We start from the raw sequence: 26,315 nt of genomic DNA, 5'->3' as shown, positions 1-26,315 counted from the left end.
AATGTGGAAAATCTATGAAATCAAAGATCATGAAATGCTGAAAATCTTCCCACTCACGCTCCCGTTCTCATGACGCCAGCAGGGAGTTATGGGCTTCTTAAGGGTAGTAGCCAGAATCATGGGTAGGATCAGTACATTCAGGTCCTATCAGCTGGTGCTTCTCCTGGCTGCTGCACTCGCTGTTGTAGCTTTTTACTACTTTGGCTCAGAGAGACAGAATTTCTCCAGCACCACAAAGAGGATCAAGCAGACCCAGGCCAGTCACAACACCAACAGAAACGATGCAGACCTCACCGTGGACACCAGGCTCTCGCACCCGGACGAGCCAAAGGAGCAAGGATGGGAAGAGCGAGGTGTAGAAGAAGACGGCGACGCTTTGACGTCCAGGAAAGCGGACAGTGAGGCTGCTTACCAACATTACCACGTGCTAATGATGTTCACCAAAGTGGACAAGAGCCGGAGCTTGCAGGATAAATTCCGAGTGGCCATGCTGTCCATGGTAAAACACGGACACTTCTTGGAAGGAGAGGTGTTGGTTCTCCACTTTGTGAGTGACCAGGCCAGCCAAGAACTGGGCAAGAGGATGCTGCTGGAGCTTTTCCTTGACACAACGTTTAAATACGAGGTATTTCTCGACACTCACTCCAGTAAATGCCGGTAACTTATTTATTAGTGTTTCTGACCAAGTATCTATTTATTTTGACATATTAGTTTGTTAATAACAAAACAAAGGAGTAAGTGATTTATGCAGTTAAACACTTGACAGACTGTGTTCAGCTTGATTTATATTTCTAAGATATCTCTATTTCTAATGGGGAGGGAAAAATATGTTTATGTAAAGTCTTCTTGTGGGTAGCAGATCCTATTTTTAGAGCCCAAAATGCTCATGATCCACACACACTTTCTGGGATGGTATTTATATTTTTGCACTGAATGAGTGAGAAGGGTTTTTTTTTTTTTTTTTTTAAAGGGAGCTTCTGATAGAAATGTCTAACTTTTGTAACACCTTGACTAATCACTAAATAGAACTGGTGCGCTTCCTGTGAAGCTACTTGACCTTTTAATCAAAAATCCTTCCGTTTAAGAAACACATTGGCTGTACTTGTTATTTACAGTTGAAACACAGGGGGGCAGTGTTTTCCTGCCAAGCTGATGCCTCACACATGGGAATATCCCTCCCTTATTGTGTTCTTCCTGCCAAAAAACAGGATTATTTCCCCCTTCTTGTGCTCTTTCTGTTACATGCATATTTTACCCACTTTCTCCTGTTTTGTATTTCTCACAGAGCACACCATCATAAACTGGCTTACAAACTACAATCTCCCTTTTCAGATCTTCCTCGACAGGCAGGGCCTCCTTTCTCAGGAATGTCTCATCTTATAAAACCTCTGCTGTGGATGTTCCACTGCTCTTTTATCTTAGGCTGATCGCATTCCTGCTGGGATTGGTCAGGGATCTGCTCGGCTTGGGATCTTGGCAGTTTAGTGGCTGCAGGCTGGATCGGATCCCGTTCAAATGATTCTTTTGCAATCAGACCGTACTCAGACTTTTCTAGTGGACAAGTTTTACTATGCAGAGCTAAGTCCTCAGAGGACTGCTGCATGGATATTAGAAAAATGTTGTGTCAAAAACCCATTTTTGGTTATATTTGCTTAAAGCATTAGCAGGTACTTGGTCAGACAAGAGTTCCTCTGTGTTGGTGCGGAAATGCTAAACCTGACTTGTGGGTATTTTCTTTTCCTTTTGCATTTACTATTTCTGTCACAGTTCTATGTCCTTCTTACTGTACAGATCCAGTTTTGTGCAAAAGTCTTGAGCCACCACTCATATCTTTATATTTGGGTAGGAAAATGGGTGCACGGATTCATTGAAACATGTGCAAACACACATGGAAGTACAGCATAGAAGGGGAAAAACAATTCTAATGAGCTTCAAAGTCAGTATTTGTTCGATCTTCAAAGCAGCCTGAAATCACTTGGGTGAGTTGTCTGCCCATTTCTGTAAGTAGACTTCAGGCTTCTAAAGGACATTCAGAGTTCTTCTTTGTTCTGCTCCCTGTCAAAATGACCCCGCACTGCTTCAATAATGTTAAGGTCTGTGCTCTGCGGAGGCCAATCGATGACTGATGTGTTTTTCTCTCCATGTTTGCTTTTATTACATTAGCAGTGTGTTGGGGATCGTTGTCACGCTGAAAACTAAAGTTGCCAATCTGAGACTTCACAGATGATTTTGAATGGTGGAGCAAAGTCTGACTGCACTTTTCTGCATTCACGATTCCATCACTTTTTGACAAGATCCCCAAAACCTTCGCTTGAAATGCAGCTCCACTGTTGTACCTCTCTCCTGACCTCCTGGTTTTCAGTCCAGTTCTTGTGTAATTTGACGTATTTCAGCCTTTTCCTCCTGTTCCTTTCATTACAGCCACCCTTCCACTGAGACTGTTTGTGATCAGGCTTTAGTAAACAGTAGATGGATCGACTAAGCACCAGATCCATCTCTCAGGTCCTGTTTCAGGTCTTTTCTGCTTTGTTTTTTTCCCTTTTAGACATGACTTTCAGATACTGTTCATCTGCTGTGCACAGATTTTCAGCCCAGCCACCTCTTCCCCAAATCTGCAATTATCTCAAACATCTCTGGCTTGCCACGTATGCTTCATGCTCCTCTCTCCCCTGGTTTCCTCTCAGTATGCTCTCACGTGAAGACGTTTCTGTACTTTCTGTACTGCAGTGCCCTCTCACCTTTAGTCTGATGTAAACACATCTTGACAGTGCTTTATGTTGTTGTTGTTGTTTTTTTAATCCAAGCTACACGCTCCATACATTCAAAGTCGTTTTTTTTTCTCATCAGTCTCATAATATCATTCCAGACCAGCGATTAAAAAAAACAAAACAAAAAAAACCACGTTTCTAGATCATGAATCATAAAACTGCCTTCTGCCGTCACCGCCACGAGTACAGCCGCTGTCTCTCCTGCTTAGAGACAGCGGCAGAAACGTATACCAGCAGTTTAGATGGGACAGAGACTCCTCGGGGTCTGACAAGGGCAGTGTTGACATCCTTGTCTGCTCATCTTGAGGCTCATTCCTGTTAATGATTTAATTTTAAGGAGCACGAGGATTAGATGAGTATGTATTTTAGGCTACATTGCTTCCCAGCAGCAGCACATTAAATGGCCCACTTGACATTTGCAGCAGAGAGACTGCAGAGTCACGCTGCCTAGAGGTTACGCACTTTACTCCCTAACCATATTTCATGGAACTCACTTGAGCAGTGTCTCATGCAGTGCTAACAGCTCACGGGAATTAAGCAGTGTTGTGATATAATTCCTGGGTTAATATCTGCGTCCTAAAGGCAGTGTTTTTGTGTCAGAGCCATTGTACAATGTGTTAGTATTCTGCAGCTGATAAGAGGACATAAAAGGCAATAACAAGTCGCTCAGGAGGATCTAGGAAACACAAGAAGGCTTTTTGAGGTCACTGATTTCTATTTATCCTGTAAAGTTCAGGTTCAAGGACGAGGTTAATGTCTCATATTCCTGAAGTTAATGTCATACTGACAGAGACTTTTGTGTCCACATTATTAAATCCACTTTGTAAGCATCCATCCTCCATGTTTATGTTACATATGTTCATCATTTCTCTAGCTTTTCATTCAAAAACATGTTATTGCTCATTAAGTAAGCGCAAAGTCCGAATCTTTTCAAGCTCTGTGCTCTCTGAAGGGAGCGCTGCTCAAGTCAGGCCACAGAAGTCAAAAAAGGAACTTTTGCTCAGTCCTGGCACGCCTTCAAAAGCAACACGGCGGCTGCCAAACATGTCCAGCCTTTCAAGTTCACTGCTAATATTACTCGATCAACTGATATTTTAAAACATCAGAGCTCGAATGATGTGCTCGAGTTTCTCTGCTTGGTTTTTGTCGGTCAAACAAAAGTGAAAACTCTCTGGCTTTCCATTTATGTGCCACAGGTAAGATTTTATGAGTCCGAGTGTCAGAATAAACATACACAACAGTGTGAAGTTTTGGGGCTTTGAAAGTTGGAACTGGGTGTGTTGCAAAAATAACTACTGTTCATTAAACCAGGACACAGTATTTTAGTACTTTCACATAAGCCTGCACTGGGAATTGATAAGGTTTCCCTGTACCAATATAGATTACCTGGGACGTTTTATGACCTTTTTTCTTTCCTTTTCTTCACAAATCCACCTGAACAATACATTTAACCCCAAAACTCTTTACCTCCTGAAAGCCTCTCGGCCTTCTAAGGCTACGTCCACACTAGCCCGGATAGATTTGAAAACGCTCCGCGTCCACACTGTTTTCAGTCGTTTTCAGAGTTGTGCGTTCACATTGACAGTGAGGTATTGTGGCAACACCACTAACCTCGTCAAACACCTCAGAGTAAATCATATCACAGAATATGATGAGCTTATGTGGAGGCGAACCGAAGAGGAGGAGTGGACAGGGACAGGTGCTGATAGGGCGAGACAGACGTCTCTCACAGAGTCCTTTAGTGCTGCAGGCAGGCAACATGCTCAAATAGTGCACAACTTCAGGTTTTTTATCTCTATAGGATTATTCTGCATCATTAAGCTATAAGAGCAAGTAATGTAATCATTATGATGCCATATTATTATATTATTATTACAATTACATAATGCAGTTTATATATTGTATTATTAAATACAATGAAACATTAAGTGTTTGTACAGAGTATCGGTATCGGATCAGTATCATCGATACCACCCTGGATTTTATTTGGTATCGGATCGAAAAGGAAATCAGTGGTATCGCACATCACTAATGTGTGAAACGCAAGAAGATTCGACCTGCCTCATTTCTGTCTGCCACTTATTTACTTTCCGGTTCTTTGAAGCGTTGCGGCAGAATGTCGAGGAAAAGCAGCAAGTTTTTAAAATGGACTAACAATGAGGTGGAGTTGTTGCTGCGAGTAACACGAAAGTACAAAGTTGCAAAAGCGAGTGAGAATTAAAGAATTTGAAGAAAAGCTATCTGGAGCACGTACAGACTGATATTAATCTTTAATAGGGCTAAACAACTGCTGTATAACGCCCTCTGCTATCTTAGTTTAATTGGTCACATGACTGCATCATGTTTTAGAAAGTCTGCGTTTTTGCTGTCCACACTGCAACGTGAAAGCACCGTTTCCAAATGTATGCGTTTTCAAGAGCGTTTTCAAAACGCTGCGTTTTCCATCAGCCAAAACACCGTCTCAGTGTGGACGGGAGGCCAAAACGGAGAGAAAACCCAGAAACTATACTAATGGACTAAAACTACAACTTTGATGTATGCTGTGGTGTCAGAGCTCGTCTTTAAGGGTACAGGGGAGGTCATCAAATATAGTCTGTATGTTGAAAACAGTTAAACCTTTAATTCCTTTAGTGGGAAAAACACCATACAGCTCCTTTAATCTGTGACCTCAGTGAATGCTGATAGATTTAAGGTCTCAGTCAATGCTTTCATGTTGTATTCAATGTAATTGTAACTGTAAATTATGATGGGGGAGGCTTTAGGGCAGGGCTACCTTAGGATGTATTATTTATTTGCTCAGTCCTATCCTTGTTTTGCTCTGTTCAGCTTTAAAACGGCAAGTTATTGACAGATGAAATGTTCTGCCTGAAGCTTTAAGATTTCAGTTTTATTTATATCGTCAGCTCACAACAACAGTCGCCTCAAGGCTTTTTATATTGTAGGGTGAAGAGACTACAATATTAGAGAGAATAGAAAACGCCAACAATCAGGGGAGACTCTGAGCAAGCAATTGGCAACAATAGGAAGGAAAAACTCCCTTTTAACAGGAAGAAACCTCTAACGGGACATCATGGGAGAGAGCTGAAATTGCTAATTGAATCATTTAATCATTAATCATGATAAAATGCAAAAGTATAAACACAAAGAGAGAGAAAAGAGGTGAGTAAAGAAGCACTCAGTAGCTCGTTGGAAGTCCCCTAGCTTCCTAAGCCTGTTGCAGTATAACTAAGGGATGGTTCAGGGTCACCTGATGCAGTCTTAACTATATCTGCTATCAAAGAGGATCATTTTAAGTCTAATCTTGTAAGAGAGTGTTGTTTCCTAAATCCAAACTGGGAGCCTGTTTCATTTTTTTTTTAAAGAGAGAAAAAAAGGACCTGATATCTGAAGTCTCTGCTTACTATTCTACTTTAAAAACCTCTATGCACGTCGTCTAACCCTGCAGTGCACAAGTCCCGGTAATTGCAACGGGTTAAGACTTCTTTTCGCCACACTGACACGTGTCTGGCCTTAACAGAAAGTAGCCCAGCCCAAATCGACTTACTTATTTTTCCTCCTGCAAGAACACTTTAATGATAATCACTACTTAGTGTATTTTTTTAAAATCCTCTTGCCCTAATCTGTAGAGATATCTACTGTACAAGATGTTGTGGGATTTGAAGCTTGCAGAGGCAGCATGAAGGGAAACTTGGGCATAAGAAGGCAGCACTTAATGGAATTTGGGTCGTGGACTGGTGCAGCTGTTTGCAGCCATCGTCTGAACTGAAATCACCAAAACGGAAAGATTTCAGCAGAACTTCCATAGTGGAGTCAGCGTTACTTCATTGGGTCATTCTAATAGGCAGGTTCTTCATTACTTTACTTCACATTAGCTCAAGTCCAGATCTTCTGCTTAGAAAATATCCCATGCACCCCTGATCCTTATCACAGTGCGTAGCTCAGCATTGCTCACTGCTTCAAGTATTTGTCATAATTTAGTCCAAATAGCTTAGTGTGCTGTAAATGGATTTCAGTATGACATAAACATTTGAGTAGACAGTTACCGACACGGTAAGCGGGGGAAGTTAAAGGTGATGAGCTCACTAAACCTGTCCAATGCAGACAGTGGCCTCAAGCTGCACCAGTTGTTGAAAACGATATTATTTTCCCAGCTTTCTTTCACGACTCAATTTTGTTCATATTTTCCTGCAGGTGGTGTTTCATGACGTCGTGGCTCTGACTCAGAAGCTCTTCCCTATTGTGGAAGCCATGCAGAAGCATTTCAGCGCTGGCTCCGGAGCCTATTACAGCGACGCCATCTTCTTTCTGTCCGTAGCTATGCATCACATCATGCCTGAAAGTAAGACGTGGAACATTTTATCCCATTTAGTCCCTTTAGTTCTTATCCTATCTGACAGCAACCGTCGCCTCAGTTATTACTTTGTTCCTTTGCTTGAGGAGAGAAATGTACATAACAGATCATGTTTCACATATAGAGCCGCAAGCTGTTGTTGACGGGTGACGATATGTCAGAAAAGTCTGCGTTAGTTCTCTGGCGTACCGAGCTTTAAATAAACTCAGTCACTCACTTCTTTAATTTGCTGGTGCGCAGCTGGAAAAAAGCAGGTTGGGCAGGTATCTCACATGCACGTGGCATGCTGCAGAGGCCCTGGGGAGTGAGGAAGGAAGGATGTGCTCTGTCATTACTGTCCATACCGGTGCCTCCTGTGTGGGTGCTGACTGTGGGCAGAGATCTCTTCTGTTGTGCACTGTTGTGGATCACTTCAATGGATGTGCAGCATGGGGCATGCAGTAGAGATCAACAATAGAGAACAGCTTACATTTTTCAAATGTTTTCAACGTTACTCCGTATTCCAGTTTAAATTTATCCTAACATGAACAAGAGGGATGAAGCTGAAGCGTGTTCAGCTTGATGGTTGGTGATGGCAGTTGTTCAGGTGAAAGCTTGAAGAGATGAGCCTTTAAGTAATTTTAAGAGACGTTGTTCATCCAACTGTCTAATTGTTAGACTGCTCAAACTTTAAAGCGAATAATTCAAATAACAAATAAAATCTCGCTGGAGATCGTGTCCTTAAAGCGCTTATTGATCAACCATGTGTTGCACGTCTGCTCTGTGTGCCCACGTGGTCACACATTTCTATTTAAAGAATGCTTTTATCTAGAAAGGGCATAATGTGGTAGTTTTGGGACAGGTGGGGGTGAGAGTATGTGATGCACAAAGCTACAGCAGGGTTGTTTTCTAGGCACCAGTCTTTGATGTAACTGTTTCTCTCATCACTGCGTGAGATAAGCAGCAGACAAAGAAGCTTCTGATTAGTGGCACAAGTGTGAAGGATGGACGTTTTGTCAGATTTGTTGCTGTTTTCAAAAGAGAATTCATGGAGGAAATTGTCAGCACTGTTACGCTTTCCTGTACACAGTCTGAATATGAAAATGTTTCATCAGCGCATATGAGAAATGCAAAATGTATTTGAGGTCCTTATGTTAATTTTTATTAATTTAGGTACAGGTTACGCCACACTGATGCTACAGTAGAGTAGCATAACATAAAGAATTCATGAGGACCTCAAAACCATGTAAGTGTAGCATGCAGGTCATTAAATGTCTTGAAAACAGATCTATGTATTCTCTGTCCTTTGAGAATAGGCGAGAAATAAAATTGCACAATGGAAAGCTGTTAATTAATGACAAGGTTCCTAAACACTTGTTCTGTTTAGGGGAAAGGTGTTACGTGCTTTTGTGTCCCCTCGAGAGGTAAACGTGCTGCTACTTGAGTCTCTGCTGCGACCTCGTCTTTTGTTTTCCACACAGGGTTAAAGTGACACTGTTAATGTGCGAACCGCTTTGAAAAAGTGACAAAGATGATAACTGAATCCCAGGAAGAAGCAGCGGTTTTGTTGAAAACTGTGATTTTGAGTCACCTCTCATTTGCTTATATTTTGCTTCCAAGATGCCAGATGTCATTTTTTTCAAGTGGTCTTGAGAGGTGGTTTTCCAGTTTTTCTTTGTTTTAGGCAGCAGCCTATTGCAAGAACACATCTTTTCCTCCCCATTTCTTTAGTTGAATCTATAACAATTGAAAACGATAACACAGTTTGACAGGCTTAAACTGGTATTTTTGCACCAACAAGGTAACTCCCAACGAGCTCTCAGCCAAAAACCTGGCACATCTCAGCGTGTTGTACAATGTGTCCTTAAAAAATTTGAGGAAACTGGACAAGGGGAGAATAAAAGAAGCGGCAAGCCCGAAAAACGACCTACACCAGATGAACAGTATCTGAAAGTCATGTCATTAAGAAACATGTAAAAATCTAGCAAAGACCTGACACAGGGTCACACATATCGATGACAGTTTTAGTAGGGTTAAGGTTGTGTCTGTATACCTACCTGCCAGTGAAATCACACATTTTAATGTGTGCAGGTTTTCTGATTTGTAATAATGCTGCTCAGTTTCAGTGAATTGTTTGGTGTCTTGAAGGCGTCTTAATTGAACCCAGGTGGAGCCTAGCTGGTTGTATTATCACACTGAACAACACCAGAAACTCTGTGTTCAAGTAACTGACTTGAGTATCCTCAGCACGGGTTAAGGTTTGAGTTCATCAATCTAGCTAACATGTTAACCTTATTAGCGTCATACTGGCAGAGAGTAACTTTCAGGAATTTGTTTCAAGTCTACAGTTTTGCCGTTTGCAAGCCTAAAATACTGTCACTTAGACTTAATGAAGTTTGTGAACGCAGTACAGCTGCTTTCTGTTGTCCTGTTTTTCCATTTTATTTTTATTGTTTGTGACTGTAGGACCTCGTTGTTTGGAGTAAACCGTTTATATTGAATCAGGAAACGTACTTTTGGTGGCATTTTCTAGTGAATCTTGGTAAAAGCAGAAAACAGCGTCTCATACGAATAGACTAACATCAAGGCTATTATTACAGCTTAATGAGGTTGACCCACTTTCTTGCTTTAAAAATAAATAAATATATATCATGTTAGGTAACAATGTCTCTGTTGTTTTGTTGCTGTGCCTGAGTTTGACCAGATCTGACCAGAGCCTCAGGCAGGCTCTAAGCCACACTAATGACATTATTCCTGCAGTAAATAAGTGAAAGCAGCACCCACACACCTGGCCCAGATTGACCTCAACTCACATATTTTCCACATAACAATATTTTTTTGTTTAACTGTTTGGGGGGGGGGGGAAAGAGTTTTGTATTTTGATCACACGGGGATGGATTCTTTTCAAAAGATTATTTATGTAGAGAAAATTAAATTGAAATAAACAAACAATGTAGAAGTTTCCTACTATTTTTATATGAGTGCGTTTAATTTATGTTTCATATCTTAGACATAAAGATACCGTTAAAGATGCCTTCAGTCTGTTTGGAGATTAGTACATACAAGTTTAAGAAATTAATTAATTTAATAATTAAGAGAGGTTTTCAACAAAAATACAACAAATCTCGTCCTCATCTCTAAATCAAACTAAGCAAATGCACATAAAAGTTTCATTGAAGTTTTGACTTATGTGTACACTGACCGCTTTCAAACGTGAAGTACCCTATTTTTGGGGCTATAAGGCGAACTTAAAATCCTGTAATTTTCTCCAAAATCGACACTGTGCCTTATGTATGAATTCTGGTTGTGCTTACTGACGTCGAATCGATTTTATGTGGTACACAGCGTTAAAAAATCTGTCAAAAATGTTTTGGTACGACTTTGGTGAGCTATGAAGCCGCATGGCTTAGAGGATTACGGCTACAGTAGTCAGGAGCCTCGCAGAGTCATGTGGGTCCTAAACTCCGTCTCTTCAGGTCCCAAAGTCAAATCAACACTGCGGCATCACTGAGAATTAAAAACTGTCTAAATTCTTTCATCTTTAATAAAATGATCAGCGTTGCTGCTTTACCAGGTGTAACAATTAAGTTTAACATCCAGGCATCCATGAAAACAGAATTTATTAAATGTAACTGCGTTAGAAGTTAGCAGGAAGTTAGCTCGCTAGTTTCCACCTAAACATGATATAGCATGTTCTGACTGAGAGATTTCTGAAACAGTTCAAACGTACAGCTCTGCTGTCACTTCCAGCATAAATGAAGACAGGAAACTAAACAGCAGTGACGTTTGTAGGGTTACTGAAGTTGGGCTAGCTGGTATATAATGATGTGCTCCTCATACATGCCAACTCTCCTGATTTTTCCGGGAGAATCCCGAATTTCAGTGCCCCTCACGAAAATCTCCCGGAGCCACCATTCTCCCAAAATTTCTCCTGATTTTCCACCCGGACAACAAAAATGAAAAACCATATCCCAGTATTCATAGCGCGGCCTAGCCAAGTCCAGTCTCCAACAATGGTGGCAGCTACTTAGTTTTAATATTACTCTTATTTCTCTTTCTGGGTCGCAAAAAAACTTTTAACATATTTTCAGGCGAGAATGTAGCTGTGTAAACTTCAAATATCTGAGCATTAATGAATCAATGGTACAGAAGTGGAGGAAGCAAGAAGAATGAGATGAGTAAAGTTTGATCTGTTTCTTTATTTCCCAAGAGCTGCCTTTGGGACCAACATGGACTTAATCCATGTTGGTTGGATAAACCATACATTTAGGTTTAGATGTAGAGGGGGGGAAAAAGACGATGTCAAGTTTATTTGTGTAGCACATTTAAACACAACAGATGTTGACCTAAGTGAGAACAACAATCACTATGACAATTAGGGGAGGAAAAAAGGAATTACAAATCAGCACAAGAACATAGTTTGTTTAATTAAAAGAAGGATGAAAGCATAATTATAAATAATTAAAGATAATAATAGGGCTGGGCCATATCATACCGTTCACGGTAATACCGGTATAATGTTGGGCAACGATAAGAAAATGAAATATCGCGATAGAATATGGGTAAAACGCACATGCGCAGTGCCTTTGTTTTCATACGCACATGGCGGAAAAAGCACGGCGGCAACGGAGAATGTGGAGGGCGAAAGCGGCTCGTTGAATGAAACAGATGAACCAGAACTGGTTTGTAAAAATGCTGCAACTTCACTGGTGTGGAACTGGTTTAACTTTCGTCCGTCAGATACACAACAAAGCACTATTTTTGGTAGCGCATGCTAGCGGGCCGTCGTTATTACCGTGTTGTTTGGAAAATACGGGGCATTTAAAATCAATCCTTTGATTTTTCTGGAAATCGACAAAGCCCCTTATAATTCCGTGTGCCTTATGTATGAATTCTGGTTGTGTTTACTGACCTTGAAACGATTTTATGTACACGGCGCTCGAGAATCTGTCAAATGTTTTAGTGCGACTTTGCTAAGCTACGAAGTCGCACCGCTTAATGGATTGTCGGAGCATTATGGCTATCGTAGGCGGAGCCTCGCGGAGTGATACGTACTGTGCTTCAACATAATATTACCGTATTGTGTGTGTATAACCTCTTTTTAAGTTTTGTGGATATTATACATGGTTATGCTGAGGATATGTCGGCCAGTTTCCACTGGAAATGCCTTTTGGTTAAACTGTCAGCGAGGAATTTGCATTTGCACTGTAAAATGTTTATATAACTTTAATGCACATAAAGAACAGCTGCTTGTTTAAGTGAAAATACATTGATGTTTTTTTGGGGGGGCGGGGGTTTGCACTAATAAAGTTGTGAAGTTGTAAAGTATTTTGTCTAGTGTCAATTATGTCGTCAGTCATATCGTTATCGCAAATTTTCAAATGTATATCGTGATAAATATTTTTGGTCATATCGCCCTGCTCTAGATAATAATATACGATAATAATATAAAGACGTACAGCAATGTAGGAGCTGCAACAGGGTTCTTTGTGTTATCATTACTCAAAAATGCAAAAAGATAAATGTTGATTTGAAAACATGCAGCTCCGCTTTCACCTTTAGAGGACTTTGTGTTGAGTTATTGGTCCAACATCAAACCCACCACATTACAATGTTGTAAGAACTGAAGGCCCTCTTCCTGTTACACTCACGCTCGTTAAGCCATGTTAGTACAAACAAACAGCGCTGACCACGCAGAGATTACGCTTCCTAGCCCCTCTGTGTTGCCACAGCACATTCGGGCATTGTGATGTGCAGCTTCCTTGTTTGGAGAGCACAGAAAACAGGTTGCTGCCGCACTGCTGAGCCATCGTCTTTTCACGTCACTTGTTTTAACAGACAGAAGCACTTAAATATGTTTATGTGTGACCTAGCTGAGTTTTTCTAGTGACTTAAGCAACATTAAATAAATAAGGTCACTGTCTTTCATTGTACGACCGCATTAGTAAGACTGAGGAGACATTTAATCACCAGACATTTAAAAACGAGAATGATGTTCTGAAGTGTCCTGGATCTCAGAAAGTCGCCACATCTTTTCAGTCCATCGGCTTTAGATGTTGTTAACTCGACAGCCTGTAGGTGTTCATCGTTGACTTTACATCCGAAGTTGACACAAGTTTTCATCAGTTCATAATAACGTTGTGAGCACAGTGCCTCATTCCTGAGCATTTCCCATCCTTTCATCACTATGCCAACCAGAATAATATAGGAAGCTGAAACAATGAACTGATGAGGGCTCGAATATCCTGGTTACTGTTATTACAGGTTCTTTCCCAGACCACAAGATGCAGTGTTAAGCATTTACTCTGCATGCTACGCCACTGTGTTCACGTTTCGTCATATTCCTCTCCACATTTTCTTCTCGTGCATGTTTCTCATTTCTAGGTCAGTGCTAACATTGCACAGAGAGAGGCCAAACGAGCCACCTCGGAGCAAAACCTCTGTCAGTGTCTGCTCTTATTTCCTCTAACTCGGTATTCCTGGAAGGGCCAGTTCTCTCACTAAATGTTGTTATCCAAGCTGAATGATGTGCTAGTGGTCACGGAAATGGATCCTTCAGGGAGATTTTACTCAGAAGTACATTTTCTTGGGATCATTTTTAAAATAGACAATCTATTTCCATTATCTGTTCAACTTAGTCTCTGCATTTATCCTCTGTGTTTCCATTTCAGGTCTGACGCGCATAGTGCAGCTTGACTTGGACCTGAAGTACAGGACCAACATCAGGGACCTTTTTCAGGAGTTTCACCGGTTTCCTCCAGGAGCAGTTATAGGGATCACCAGAGAGATGCAGCCAGTATACAGGTAAGCAGTGCAGACCTACAGAGCACCTACTAGGGAAATCTGAACCTGCCAGTCGTTGGAAGCTTCAGACTGACACCAGTCTGCTGCATCTTGACATGCACATGAATAAAAGTGAGGCTCTCTGCTTTTAACTTCGGCGCTCTTGCTTTCAAGTGTTCGCTCAATACGTCAGTATAATTTCCGGCTCAGGCTAGATCAAAGGCTACCATCTGTCATGAGGAGAGACTCGACTGCTGGGCTTTGACTTTTGGCGAGAAAGCATCCTCACTTTGTTTTTAAATTGTGCCAAAGTAAAATTCAGGTGTCAGTCTGACAAAAACAAATTACACCCTCTTTCAATTCAAAGGTTTTGTATGTCTGGATGTAATAAAGAAATTCATCTGTTCCTAGCAGGTCTAAAAATGTGATAACTACAGCCTCAGATTAACAGTGGCACACAGCATATACTATATTGTGTCAGTATGTATTTAACAAAGAGCATATAAGAAGGTCATAAACGGCTAAGTGCACTTGATTAATTGAGAAGTTTTGTCAGTTTTCTGGTCTGGAGCGTTCAGGTGTGTCTTTAACACAGTGCCAGTGAGGAAAGACGTCAGCAGTGATGTTAGAGAAGCAATTGTTGCTGCTCATCAATCTGGGAAGGGTCATAAGGCCAGTTCCAAACAATTCGTCCATTATTCTACAGCGAGAATGACTATTCTCAAGTGCAAAGCATTTAACACTCCTTCCCAGGAGTGGACGTGCCAGCAAATTCACCCCGAGGTGAGACCACGATGCTCATGAAACTGCAAAAATCCCAGAGCTGCATCTCAGACTCTACAGGCCTCATTCAACATGTTAGATTAGTGTGGCTTGTTTGGATGGGTTGCAAAAGGAAAGCTTCTTCTTGCTAAAATGGGGCGACCGTGGCTCAGGGGGTTGGAAAGCGCATCTGTAACCGGAAGGTCGCCGGTTCGATAGTGGCATTGCAAAGCGTTTTGGGTGCCTTGAAAAGCGCTATATAAATCCAATCCATTATTATTATCATTATTATTATTATTATTATTATTATTATTATAAAAACAACACGGCAGCACGGCGTAGGTTTGCAAAGCTGCATCTAAATGGACCACAAGACATCTGGAATAATGTCGTTTGGATAGATGAGAGTGTGAGAGGTCCCGGGTTCGAATCCCGGGCCGCACGGCTGTGACAAAAACCCAGAGGTGCATAGGAATGTTCCAAACTATTTTATTATTTTTTTATTTCATGTTAAGTTGAACCTGGCTGAAATAGTGTGTTGGGACCAAAAGAGAGCAGCGCATAAACAAATGCAGGTAAACCTCAATGAACTGAAAGGGCACCGTCAAGAGGAGTGGACCAAAACTCTTCAACAATAATGTGAGACACTGATAAAGTCATACAGAAAGCAACGAGACCCCAAACTTCCTCAGTTGTCGGAGGTGGTACAGGCGCTGCCTAGCCTTTTCGGACTGGACCTGAATGTGGGCAGACCATGTCAGATCTGAGGAGATGTGGACACATATGGATACATATCAATGTCTGTTTTATATGTGTTTTGGTCACCAGTACCACTTTCGACCGATAGTGTGACATTAACATGATTTAATCCGCTGGCCTGACAAAAAGTAAGGGAAAGGGAGAGAAATAGAAAGTAGAGAGAGAAGACAGGAAGCAGGAAGTTCATCTTCATCTGCTAATTCTTCTGTCAAATGAAGTATAAAGTCCCTGAAGGTGACAAGCAACCCTTGAATTGATCGGGATCGTGCATACATACGTTTGTAAGTGGTGTAAGTGTACATACCACATTTTTAATGAAATATTAATAACCAGTTGAAACGCTGTACAAATCTCAGTCGCTCTTGTTGACCCCAGATGGATTTCAGCCTTTTTGCGCCTCACATGCATGCTCACAGTTGGTGTCTCTCACAGTTGCTAAGTGAGAAGGAACATCAGAGGTCTGGTGTCCAGACTGATTCACAGGAACCTAAACACTGTGTGTCTTTCTCAGATACAAGCACAAATGAAAAAGTTGCAATGCAGCCTGTAACAGGAAATTAAGCAGCCTTTCTGATTGTAGTTTCAGGATTTTCATGCGAAATGAAACGCTGGGATTGTGAAATATCGACATGAGGCGAAATTCCTGCAGAATCTGAAATTAATTAGAATTTGATTTATGAAACTGCATCCTTTTCAGGGTTTTGGAAAAAGACATCTCTGTTATGTGTTTGACAGCTATGGAAGAAATTAACTTCATTTACTGGAGACAAACACAGTTTAAGGGGAAATGCTTTGAGGGGAAATGAGGCTCTCATATCTGCAGAGACTCATATTTCACCTCTGTCGTGCCAGCATCATCCTAATGCGCTTAACTTATTTGCATCGTTTCCAAGTAGTGTTGCTAGTTTATTATTTTCATATTGTCATCTGGACTTGAAACTTGAACCTCGAGCACTTGTTGCATATCTGGTATTTATTAAGGGTGTATTGGACTTTACCTCAGCTGAACCAATCAGACCGGCTACCCAGGTCTTAACTATACCTCGATTTAAAGGTTCACGTTAATAGATTTGTTTCTAGAAGCATGTTTCGCCATTCAGCAAGGCTTGGTACTAATATGTCATTTATCTTTTCTCCAACTATGAAGAAAAGACAAATTCCCCAACACTGAAATCTGAAAACTAAACCCACTGATTGACAGTCCAATGAGATACACAAGAAACAGCAGGTGAACTGAAGATAAATAACACAGTTCATAAATAATTGTTGTCACTTCACAGCGAAGATTCAGAAAACGATTTAAAAAACAAATACAAGAAAAAAATCTTTGTGGAGAAGGAAAAAGAAGCGTTTTTCACTGGGAATAAAACAATCAGTCAAACCAGCAGGGGTCCTTTTGAAAGCACCCGTATACAGAAATTCAAATGGAAATTTTTGGAGAGTTTTTACAGTGAAAAGGGCTCCACATGTGGTAACAGGCCTTTACTACGTTAGTCAAATGGTTTAGAGGTCTGGCGGACTGTCCCTAAATACTCTGTCCGATCTAAAATCTGGTTTGTTGTAAAGTTTATGAGATGATGTCAGTGTTACAAGCTGTGTTGTCAAACCTGCTGATAGAGGAATGTCCTAGATTGTGACTTTACACTTGCTCCGATTTATAAGTCAGATTTATAACTGGCTTAAAATGAGATTCTGCAAGTGGCATAACTATGAGGTCAGACTTAGAAGGCCAAGTTATGACAACTATGGTGAAAATGTTGTTTTGAGTCTCTCATGCCAGAATAATAATTGAGGATTTGGCAGGAACCACGATGAGTCACCTGTTAAGAAGTGCTCTCGTCCTGCAATTCATATTTATCTCCTGTCTCTCTCTCAGAACTGCCAGGAGTAAACAAACTGTTCATCACTCACACTCAGAATCCAGCAACACGCCAGTTTGATTCATACAGTACAAAACTCTGAGTGCCCTCGTTAGGCAGTGGAAATTTATTAAATCCTCTTGGACATGAGGATCCAGCGCTCCGATGTGGCGCTCCAGATTGAATCTCTTTCCTCCCGTCATCCTCGGCTCTGCAAACATGTTTTTAAAACACTGCCTTAAATGCTCATTATATTTTATTAACATACAAAGGCGTTAAAATAAGCAGATGTGGTAACAGATGTCTGGTCAGGTTCTCTCAGTCTTTTCAGCATTCCTTTATTGGCTTTCTTACCGTTGCATTTCTGAACTTTATGAATGAAAGGCTCATAGGTGCATCTATTCGAAACCTTGGATGAGTTTGAATCTCAGTGACCTCGACCTCAAGGTCAGAGTAAGTTTTCTGAAACTGTTGTGAATGCAATAACTTGAGAACAAACCAACATAGTAAGTGTGTCTGCTGGGAGGGTGATGGGTAGCTGCAGTGCCATACTTATGAGGGGTTGCCAGTATTTAACGTACTCACTGGTGTCTGCACCCACAGAAGTGAAACTGAGCTGCACGCTAATAAATCTTAAAAATGGTTACTTTTAGTGGAACATATGAAGGAGAGAAGACTTCAGTGTATACACAGTGATAGGAAAACCTGACAAATGCATGGATACATTGACGAAATACCAGCTGTTGCATAGCCTAATGAGCAAGCAAGCCTATAATTACTTTGTTTCAGAAAGGTACAAGCTTTGTGCTAATCACTGCTGCTGCTGCTGCACTACTGCATATTACTATCAAACTGACCAATCACAGTTGTTGAGGTCTGTGTTTCTGCAAAGGGTAATTATATTTCTGTGAAGATTCACATCAAGCTCTGTACACTGATTTAGTCATTGTGTGTGTGTGTGTGTGTGTGTGTGTGTGTGTGTGTGTGTGTGTACACACACAGGTAAACAAGGGCCCCCGATTTTCAGGCTCTTTGTTCCTCAGCTGATTTTTTTTCCCAGTTTTCTCCAAGATAATAAAACAAACACACCAGGTCCGTTTAGACTACTTCACTGTTTTCCACTCCAGTGCAGCATCAAAACAGGACGTCACTGTGTGTGTGCTTGTGTCGATGTCTGTGTGTGTGAGATAGTGAGACTCAATGAGCCAAGTCCAGGTGGGAAGTTTCATGCAGGAGCAGCTGCTATACTGGTACAAACACGGGCAGGTGGTTTCCTGTGGGCTCTTGAAGATTGTGTGCTAATAAAACAATTAATCAAAAAGTGTTTAATTTTAGAAAGAAGCCAAATAAGGATAACAAGTCACAGGTTTGCTTTCTTTGCACTATTTTTAAACCCTTCACTAAGGTGGCTGTAGACAGGAGGTAGAGCAGGTCACCTACTGATCGGAAGGTTGGTGGTTCGGTTCCTGGCTCCTCCAGTCTGCATGTCAAGTATCCTTGGGCAAGATACTAACCCCAACTTGCTCTCCGATGCATCCATCGGAGTATGAATGTCGTTAGAAAGCACTAAGTGTAGATAAAGTGCTTGTGAGAATGGGTGTGATTTGGTGAATGAGGCATGTTGTATAGAGCGCTTTGAGTGCTCCGTGAGAGTAGAAAAGCGCTATATAAGAATCAGTCCATTTACCAATTTTTTCCAGCAATTTCTCAGGCTTTTCTTTAGACATGGCTTACACATCGTACACAGAGTGCTTGTGTATGATAAAGTACAGGAAATCTTGTCAACGTGAAGTTACAGATTAAGATTTCAAGTGCACGTGATATTGAAGGCGACAAGTGTGATATTAATATCGTCTTCTCTGCAATGCCTGTGCATTAATCTTATCACTAACCCCTAATAACTCACGCCAACCAAAGTTAAATTCCTCTGTAGCGAATGCGTTTCTACGGCCACATTTATATGTTGTTTGTAATGCTTTGTTTGCTCTCAGGATTTGATTGATGCTTGCTTGTCATGTGTGTTGGAGAAGTGCCATCAGTGGAAAAGCAGTGTTTGTGTGTGCATGCTAATCAGTAAATCTGGTGTCTCTGTTCTTCCCAGTGGTTTACCAACACTGGGAATCCCCACTAATGTCCTCCTGTGGGCCTGGACAGGCTTATTCAGCAGCAGAATACCAAGAAATCGTATATCAACTTAAGTTTTTCCACATTAAGCTCAGTGTCTGTCTCTGCACTGACATGTGACTCACTCACTCTTGCAGTTTGTGGGGGTTAAAAGCACATTCCCCGAGCTGCAATTGATTTTTCTCCTCTTTCCTTTTTAAAGGAAATTTGAAAGTGTTGACAGCGGTTAGCTTTTGCGTCACTGAAATTCTGGAGGATATTGCTGAAGCCACTGGCTGAGATCAATAGAAAATACAGAGATTCAAGTTTTTATTGTTTTTCTTTCTCTTTTTTTGTTTCGAGGATTTGTTTTTGTTCCAATTGCAGCGACAGGTCAGGACCAGTGTAATGTCAGGATGCATGATCCAAATTAAATAAGTAGCACTGACTCTGCACCCCAAAAGAAAGAAGCCTTTTATTTAATTACATTTAACCCAGACTGAGTGAACATTGGAGAAGCCTATCCGTTATCTGTTTGTCATCTCTGCATGCTGTCCTGTTAATTGGCCTCTAGCTAATGGACTTGATAATATTTAAATTTTTGAGACTTGCTATTAGCGAGGCAGAGTGCACGTCCTCTTTTCCTGTGCCGAGCAGAGAGAGGGCTCTCAGCTCACACTGCGTTTTGGTGCTAATGGACCGAGCATTATGCAGGAGAATACATCCTCCCACCAGCCACACTGAGAGCACATCCTGCCCCTGAAAAGTTCATTATTGGAAGAAATGCCCCGTGCCTCTTCCCTTGCAGCTGTCGTCGTAATGTTTTAAAACCCCGGAGACATGCTTACATAAGTGTCACAGCCACGGGCGCACACAATGAGCAGCGAGGGAATTGCTCTCTTTAAGCTTTGTGTTTTGAGGCTCCATTGTGTGATGCATCCCACATGTTTCCCCTTTTTGCTGTAAGATGATACCGAATGCTTAATATGAAATAATGACTAATGTAGCACGGACACTGAGACACTTTGTCATTGATCTTAATAAAATTAGATTTTGCATCTGGCGGTCAGCATCATCATCAAGAACAGCGAGTCTACCATGATGCCTTCATTCAGTCAACAGAATTGCCAAACGTTGTTTAACATGACGGTGTTAAATGACTTTAATCATGCTTTTTAATGACTCTATTCTAAAATTAAGCTCTTTATCATCTCTTCTATTAAAGCGTCTCTTTTGCATCCATCCTGGAATTTTAATGTGTTTTTGTGTATCCCAACTACAGACGAAAAGGGCCGGACTTTTCATTTGCACAGCCCAGACTCCCTTCTGTCGGTTAGCACATTTTTTGCAGTTATCAGAAACCAGGCTGTTTCATATTCTGAAGAAGCAGAAGCATGCATTTGGAGGGGATGGCAGCACAGACTGCCCTTGTCACCAGCTACTGCTTTTCATTCTTTCACAAGTGAGAGAGACACTTGATTTGAAAGGTTGGCAGTGAAAATTCAAGGCAGGAGAGGACGGAGGTGTGAAGAGTATGAGCCCTAATCTGAGCTAGTGAGCTTATTTGCTCACTTTGAGTGAATGTGGTGTGAGTGTGCTGGTACAAAGCCAGAGAAAGTCTTTGTGTCACAGCATGGAGAGCCATTCTCTATTATTTGCTCAGTTTTCTAACCTTCTCCAAACGTAGAGCGGAACGTTTCATTAAAGTTTAAAGGGCTTTTCTTGGGAATATGCCTTGCCAGTGCCCGGTTAGACTCCATTAACATTGCGTATCATAGATTCTAAAAGGTGCTTGGATGCTTAAAAATATTCCTCAGAGATTTTTTTTTCTCCCACGTTGACATGATTGCATCGCACAGTTGCTGCAGATTGGTTGGCTACACGTCCATGATGCGAATTTGCTGTTCCCCCACATCCCAAAGGTACCCTGCTGGACTGAGATCTGGTGACTGTAGAGGTCATTTGAGTGCAGTGAACTCACTGTCACGTTCAAGAAACCAGTTTGAGATGTTTTGTGACATGTGGCACGTTATTCTGCTGGAAGCAGCCATCAAAAGATGCGTACGCCGCTACCATCGAATCGTTAACACTACGCAGAATGGATCTATGCTTTCATGGTGTTTGCCAGCTTCTGACCCTGCTGTCTACCCTCAGTTTCTTGTTCTTCGCTGACAGCTAAGAACAGGGAAATTTTGACTAATATTAGCTTCACATAAACTCTGGAATGCATTTTTGTCCAAAAAAAGGACGGTGTCCTGTTGCCTTATTTGTCATGTCTGTAACTAGTAAGATAGAAGTCATACATTACTGGCCATCATGATGCTGAAGAAAATGCAATTTATTGTTCTTAATGTATTTTACTCAGTGCACACTTACTTACTTACTTACTTACTTACTTACTTACTTACTTACTCCCTCAGAGCAGCAAAACAGAAAAGTAAATGTTCCCTGACTTCACCATGTTTACTCTGGATGCATCTCAGTGCACGTACATCGTGCAGTGCACGTAGACACAGTGAATGTCTTTAAAATGATAAATACTCCACAGGGGCCCCAAGTCCCCAGTCACTAACCACCACACTCTATAAAACTGTGAGGATAAGCTACAGCTGCCAAATATAGGTCAGCAATAATACGAAAGTGTGACTCAGAATCTCCTGCTCCCACAAGATTTGATCAAACTGCACACACACAGAGAAAGACAAATGCATACTGTGTGTGATTTTTATTTATTCTTTTTCATTTTTTTGCCGCTCACATGCATTTATTTATCCAAAAAGTCAGCAGAGCAGAAATTAAATGAGTGGTTAATTTTGTTTTCTGTTTCTGCGTTACTATTTCATCTACTGTAGCTTTCCTCCTCTGTGGCCCAAACTAAGAATAAGCTGTATCTGTGTGTACGTGTGCACAAGCAAGCAAGTAAGAGCACATTTCCATTCATCCTCGTCTTCAGTTGGCACGAAACATCTTCGCACCAGCTGTCAGTACACAGAAGGAGCATTTTGTACTTTCTTGAAGCAAACACTTCATCCCCACCCCCACTCCCTAAAAATAAAAATGGTACAAGCAGCAGCATAAAAATCCTGATCTCCCTAAATTTGATAGGGACGCCTAAACCACAGCAATAGTTTTCCTGACAAATGCATGAGGGAAAGAAACAAAAGGTCATGACTACTTATGTTTCTTCTTCAAATGAAGTCATCAGTTTATTCATCAGTCTGAAAAAAGGCAACTTTCCCTTACCTCCAACCCTTCATATTCAACCTAGTGTTTTGACTGTTACACACATTTTGCCCAAATGCACTTCGACATGCAGACCCATCCTTATTCTGGCACCTCTTCTTTTTTCCTCAGGCACACTTTCTGGCAGTACCGGAAGGAGAACCCTCAGACCAGAGTCGGGGAACCTCCTCCTGACGGCCTCCCGGGCTTCAACAGCGGTGTGATGTTGTTGGACCTAGGTGCTATGAGGTCCTCGGCTCTTTACAATAAGCTGTTGGAGCCCAGCAATGTGGCCAAACTAGCAGACCAGTATCGCTTTAGAGGCCACCTGGGTGATCAAGACTTCTTTACCATGATCGGAATGGAGCATCCTGAACTGTTTTACTCCTTGGCGTGTGGCTGGAACCGGCAGCTGTGCACCTGGTGGAGGGATCACGGATACGGAGACATATTTCAGTTGTATTATCGCTGCGATGGACCTGTCTATATCTATCATGGGAACTGTAACACCCCTATACCAGACGACTGAGGTTTACACTGGCTTGATACTACAACTGTTTTCATTTTATGGCAGTTCCCTTTTGTGACCGCAGTCAGATATCTTGCCCCCTGCTGGCCAAGGGGACCCCACCCCCCAACAAGATGTGGTGTTTGTGGAAGTTGTTTTAGCACAGGTCGCCATTATGAGTGAAAACAGCTCTGCATTACAGTCGTACAGAGTAGTGTATTAACAGGAGGTTGTTTTTTCCGGTACTACACACATGACATTATGATGTAATGTATACAGGTCCATGTGGGATTTGAGCCCGTCACTGCAGAAGGATTTTACTGCTCTTTCATGTTCCGCAAACGCATAAACTTGTTTGCTAGTTTGGATGTGACTTAGACCCCAGCCACACAGGCGTACAGTCTGGTGTGTGGCAACCAGCGGTCGTGAGGGAGCTGTGAAGGAGTTGTGAGTGGTTGCTTGAAAAATAATTGCTAAAGCACGAGTCACACAGGCTGGGAACCTTTGGGAAAACTGTATTCCTCTCCTGGTTGGCAAAAACCTTGGAATTGCTTTGGCTGGTAGCATATTGGCCTGAGCTGCAGTGACAACATGAAAGGTGCGCCACACTTTTCCAGATTTTACTGCAGCTCTGCTAGTAGTTAGCGAGTGTTTGCAGACAGCATCATGTAAGTACGGGCAACTGTGGAAATCTGCGAGCAACCAAAGCAATCACTGTGAGGTTTTTGGTGCGTTTCCTTCTATGAAACAGAGCTCACACAGCAAGAGCCAGCCACTTCCAGGAGTCAGCTGCCAACTCGTTGGGGAATATATGTTTCCCTAGCAACTGCATCCAATGTGGCAGACAGCTCTTGAGCAGTGCAATAATGATGTCACAGGAGAAGCATCTTTTATTTCTGTGGAGAGAAAAAATTGCAGTGTTGACGTTTGATTTAGGTTTATTGTTTATATATTTACAGTTTCAGTTTATGTGTTTAACAAACTTAAAAACAAGAGCATCAAGTACACCAAGTAGTGTACAGTATTTAACGCAGTAACTCCCAAATCACTAACTGATGTTGAAATATTAATGCAGTGAAGCAAATGCGTAGACCGAACTCGGCTCGCTTCATTCTCCGACACGTCGAGTTTTCAGTGTCCCAAGTTCAGCCTACATCACACCGTAGCAGGTGAGGGCTAATCTCTGTCAATTACTTGTATTTTTTCTTTCTTGCAACCAGAGGGATCGCTCTTCGTGGACTTTGTGGGTCAGCCACAGCTCTTTTCAAACACGTCTTTACAGGTAGAAAAGCAGAAGTGAGTGGGTGGGGGGAGACAGCAGAGAGCTGGCCACAGGGATTGGAGAGATAACGATTAACAATGACGACACTGAAGGCTGTTGTTTGTGCCCCGTGTTTGCAGTGTAGCCGAGGCCAAACAGACCCACTTCATTCAGACACGTTTCTGAAGGAGCGTTGCGGCCAAAAGCGTGACTGCGGATGCTGACCCACTTTTCAGTTTTCTTGCTGTGCTCAATGAAGTCCTGCTCAGATTCAAAGAAATGTCAACACTCGATATTAATCAGAAACTTAATGTAGCACTGAAGCACGCTGCCGAGGAGAAAACGAACCGTGGGATAAGACTATAAAAAGAATGTCTTCAGTTCTCAACACCTTATAGCTTTTTCTGTTTTACTACTAACAGAGCCAGTGGCTTTACTGGTTACATGATGATTACATTAGTTTTACTGGGATTGCCACTATCGGTGTACATCACTATGTTTCAGTGCATTACAGTGTTTAAAATGACATAAAATGGTTGATATTGATAATCTATCAGAAAGCATGTACAATTTTTTAAAGTACAGTCATGTACCAGAAAGGATGGATTATTAAAGGGAAGGATGAAACCATACGTCCCAGCTTGGTCTTATGGACCTCTGCCAACAGCTGTACTGTAAGTGTCATACAATACATCCATGTGATGGTTTGTGTGTGATCTAAAAACTTGTATATCAGTTTCTTGTTGGTACTCTGCTAACACATACAAACCTATTTGTGTCATCATCTAAAAAAATGTTATATGTGTATCGTCTAGAGATTCACTCACACAATTTCTGATTCCAGGTTATTTTTGTTTGTTTGTTGCCAATTCTGATTTTCTTTCTAAGAACTACACCTGACAGATTATAGAAAAATAAAGTTTTCTTTAATGCACCAATTACAGTTTGGAGTTACAGGACATGTTACTGAAACAATTGAAAATAAAATGCTTTATTGATATAAACAGAACTAATGTCAGTTTCTTAGATCATTTTGCATATAAATTTACCAAATAACAGAACAGTGATCCTTTTTTATTTTTCACTCAACTCCACAACTTTCCTGTCACTGCTTTGGTCCTTTGCTCATACCGAGGCTCACACCAAGCTTGTGGCTAGCTCTGAGCTCTGGCTAGCTTTAGCTTTAGCCACGTTCCCTTCTTTTAAATGGTGATGTGAACGCTTTCATGGTTCTCCCCCTACCTATTTGCTTTAGTGTCTTTACTCACAGTGGAGAGCCTCCACAGTAACGACATATTAACACGTGTCTGCGAGTGTGCAAGCGACTGTTTGTCTGCACTGCTGTCCATGTGCTGAATATGCATGAAACAGACGGGGTCACTGGTCAGTTGATCGGTATTGTCGAGTGCTTATTCCTGTGTTACGTGCATCCATTGCCATGTCAGTTGTTTCTGTTGTCCTTCAAACACTCAGACTTTGTATAAAGCGTTTTAGCTCGTTTGGCTAAATGACCAATGCACTTATGCAATTGTGAGGCATCCATCATGTGTCTGTCCCTGTTTGTGAGCCTCTTTGACATCTCGTTGGCTTTTAATTAGTCATTAGTTTGTGCAGATGCAGTCAAGCAGTGACAACAAAACTTAGACAAGCAACTACACCCTGGTTAATCTGACTGAGATCATGGAGAGTGTGAATAATCTGGTGTGTATGGCATTGATGTACTAACACTATACTTACCAAAGTAACAGCTGTCTGTATTTTTCACTTTAATAACCCCTCAGCAGATGATGCTAATGTCTAAAGATCAAATTTGTCTTGACGGAACCAAATGAGAAAGCTTTACATGCCCTTTTCATTTAATAAAGTCTTCCTGTGACAGCAGCAGAGTTATCAAATCTTTAAAATGTTGTTACAGTGTGTGTTTCTCTTTCCTAAATAAAATGTCTTGCTGTTATTAAAA

The 26,315-nt window shown here is 41.4% G+C and overlaps 1 protein-coding gene across 1 annotated transcript; it reads left to right on the top strand.

Annotated features, from left to right (window-relative positions):
* On the top strand, positions 1-26,315 carry xxylt1 (xyloside xylosyltransferase 1). The gene is made up of 4 exons (XM_026142859.1): positions 1-625; positions 6,960-7,107; positions 13,770-13,902; positions 22,719-26,315. The coding sequence occupies exons 1-4, from the start codon at positions 89-91 to the stop codon at positions 23,113-23,115; spliced, it is 1,215 nt and encodes a 404-aa protein (XP_025998644.1). The 5' UTR covers positions 1-88; the 3' UTR covers positions 23,116-26,315.

Source organism: Astatotilapia calliptera, chromosome 15 (assembly GCF_900246225.1).
Source record: "Astatotilapia calliptera chromosome 15, fAstCal1.2, whole genome shotgun sequence".
NCBI lineage: Eukaryota > Metazoa > Chordata > Actinopteri > Cichliformes > Cichlidae > Astatotilapia > Astatotilapia calliptera.
Note: the sequence above shows the minus strand (reverse complement) of the source record. Positions and strands in the feature narration are given on the sequence as shown.